Source organism: Apodemus sylvaticus, chromosome 19 (assembly GCF_947179515.1).
Source record: "Apodemus sylvaticus chromosome 19, mApoSyl1.1, whole genome shotgun sequence".
Lineage (NCBI taxonomy): Eukaryota > Metazoa > Chordata > Mammalia > Rodentia > Muridae > Apodemus > Apodemus sylvaticus.
Window position 1 is genome coordinate 56,967,299 of NC_067490.1, and position 1,932 is coordinate 56,969,230.

The 1,932-nt window shown below is 42.2% G+C and overlaps 1 protein-coding gene across 1 annotated transcript; it reads left to right on the forward strand.

Moving 5' to 3' along the window:
• The first annotated feature begins 556 nt into the window (after positions 1-556).
• LOC127669829 (olfactory receptor 2B6-like) lies at positions 557-1,504 on the forward strand. Its single transcript, XM_052164045.1, has one exon. The coding sequence runs from the start codon at positions 557-559 to the stop codon at positions 1,502-1,504; it is 948 nt and encodes a 315-aa protein (XP_052020005.1).
• Positions 1,505-1,932: the final 428 nt, after the last annotated feature.

Sequence of the window (1,932 nt, forward strand, 5' to 3'; positions counted from 1 at the left end):
CATAGGGTGGGCCGGAGAACTTGGAAAGAACAAAAGAAGTCCTGGCATGACACCTTCTTATCACCCAGGTTTTATGAAATGTTCCAGGTCTCATGAGATTCTTGGTCTTATTCTCATTGTGAGAAAGATGGATGTGTCACCCTAAAACACAGACACAGACCCACTGCACTCTGCCTTTGCTACATTGTTCAAGTGGTTTGGAGGAACTCTGTCTTCTCCAAATTTGTGTTAATCTATTCTATGCTGTCGCTACTAAACGCCCACATCATGTTGAGCCAATGGTATTACTGAGGATGCATTTTAAAAGAAAATATAACAAAATCCAGAAAATAGCTAACCTGAATTAACTAGCCATTAATTAAGCAACATTCCCCAGGTATACTGCTGTTCTTTCAATACTACAACCATGCCAAGGCAATATTATACAGAGAGAAAACGGGCATCTTATCTCTGAATTACTTCTAATTTTCCATTGTTTCCTCTTAGCTGAGTGGTGACCATCTCTGAAATTAGGTATTTACAGGTTAAAGCTAGAATTTTACTTGTTAATAGTAATATGTGGATCAACAATCAGAGCTCTGTAGATGACTTCATCTTATTGGGATTTTCTGACCGGCCTTGGCTGGAGACACCTCTCTTTGTGATTTTTCTGGTGGCCTACATCTTTGCCTTATTTGGTAATATCTCCATTATCCTGGTTTCTCGCTTAGACCCCCAGCTTGACAGCCCCATGTACTTTTTTGTCACTAACCTTTCTCTTCTGGACCTCTGCTATACTACAAGCACTGTCCCTCAGATGTTGGTCAATCTTAGAGGGCCTGAAAAGACCATTAGCTATGGTGGCTGTGTGGCCCAGCTTTATATTTTCTTGGCCTTGGGCTCAACTGAATGCATCCTTCTGGCCATCATGGCCTTTGACCGCTTTGCTGCCATTTACAAGCCCCTTCACTATCCTATCATCATGAACCAGAAACGGTGCATCCATATGGCCACAGGGACCTGGATTAGTGGATTTGCAAACTCTTTTGTGCTGTCCACCCTCACTGTGGTAGCCCCAAGGTGTGGACAGAGAGTAATAGACCATTTCTTCTGTGAAGTTCCAGCCCTTTTGAAGCTAGCTTGCATTGACACAACTGTGAATGAAGCTGAGCTTAACGTTCTTGGAGCTTTACTGCTCTTGGTGCCTCTCAGCCTCATCCTGGGCACCTATGTGTTCATTGCTCAGGCAGTGCTGAAACTCCGTTCTGCTGAGAGTCGCTGGAAGGCCTTTAATACCTGTGCTTCACATTTGGTAGTGGTCTTCCTCTTCTACTTTACAGCTATCAGTATGTATGTTCAGCCTCCCTCAAGCTATTCTCATGACAGGGGCAAGATCATGGCTCTGTTCTACGGCATTGTCACACCTACCCTCAACCCATTCATCTATACTTTGAGGAACAAGGATGTGAAGGCCGCCCTGAGGAGGGCACTAACAAAGGAGTTTTGGATCAAGACAAGGCAATAGCTAAAGAAAGGCCAAAGCAGCAAGAATAAACAGATTTGCTTCTCAAAGAAAATTCTGGACTTGGAATTCATGAGGGAACCATCTAACAAATGCCACAGAGATCTTAAGAGTGAGTGGGCCAAGAAGGAAACAGTCAACTATTGGTGAAACATATACTGCACTTTAAAAGTGCAATAGATCTCTCATTGTGGCAATAACCTTAAGGGATGCTTGAACTGCAGGCAGGACTGAGCACTGTGACTGAAGAGTTCATACAACACCAGATGGCCATAACATTTGTTATCCTGAGTCACAGTAAAGACACTCATTTTAAAGCACATAAGAAAAACCTGTAAGAAAATTTGTACATCAAAATTTTAAATATAAAATATTTTGAAATAAAGCTTGTCTAATAATTCATAACACACCCAACACAATTTGGGGTTGTT

Bases quoted from the DNA above. Each gene is read 5' to 3' on its own strand.
- LOC127669829 (XM_052164045.1), top strand. From the start codon at position 557: ATGTGGATCAACAATCAGAGCTCTGTAGATGACTTCATCTTATTGGGA.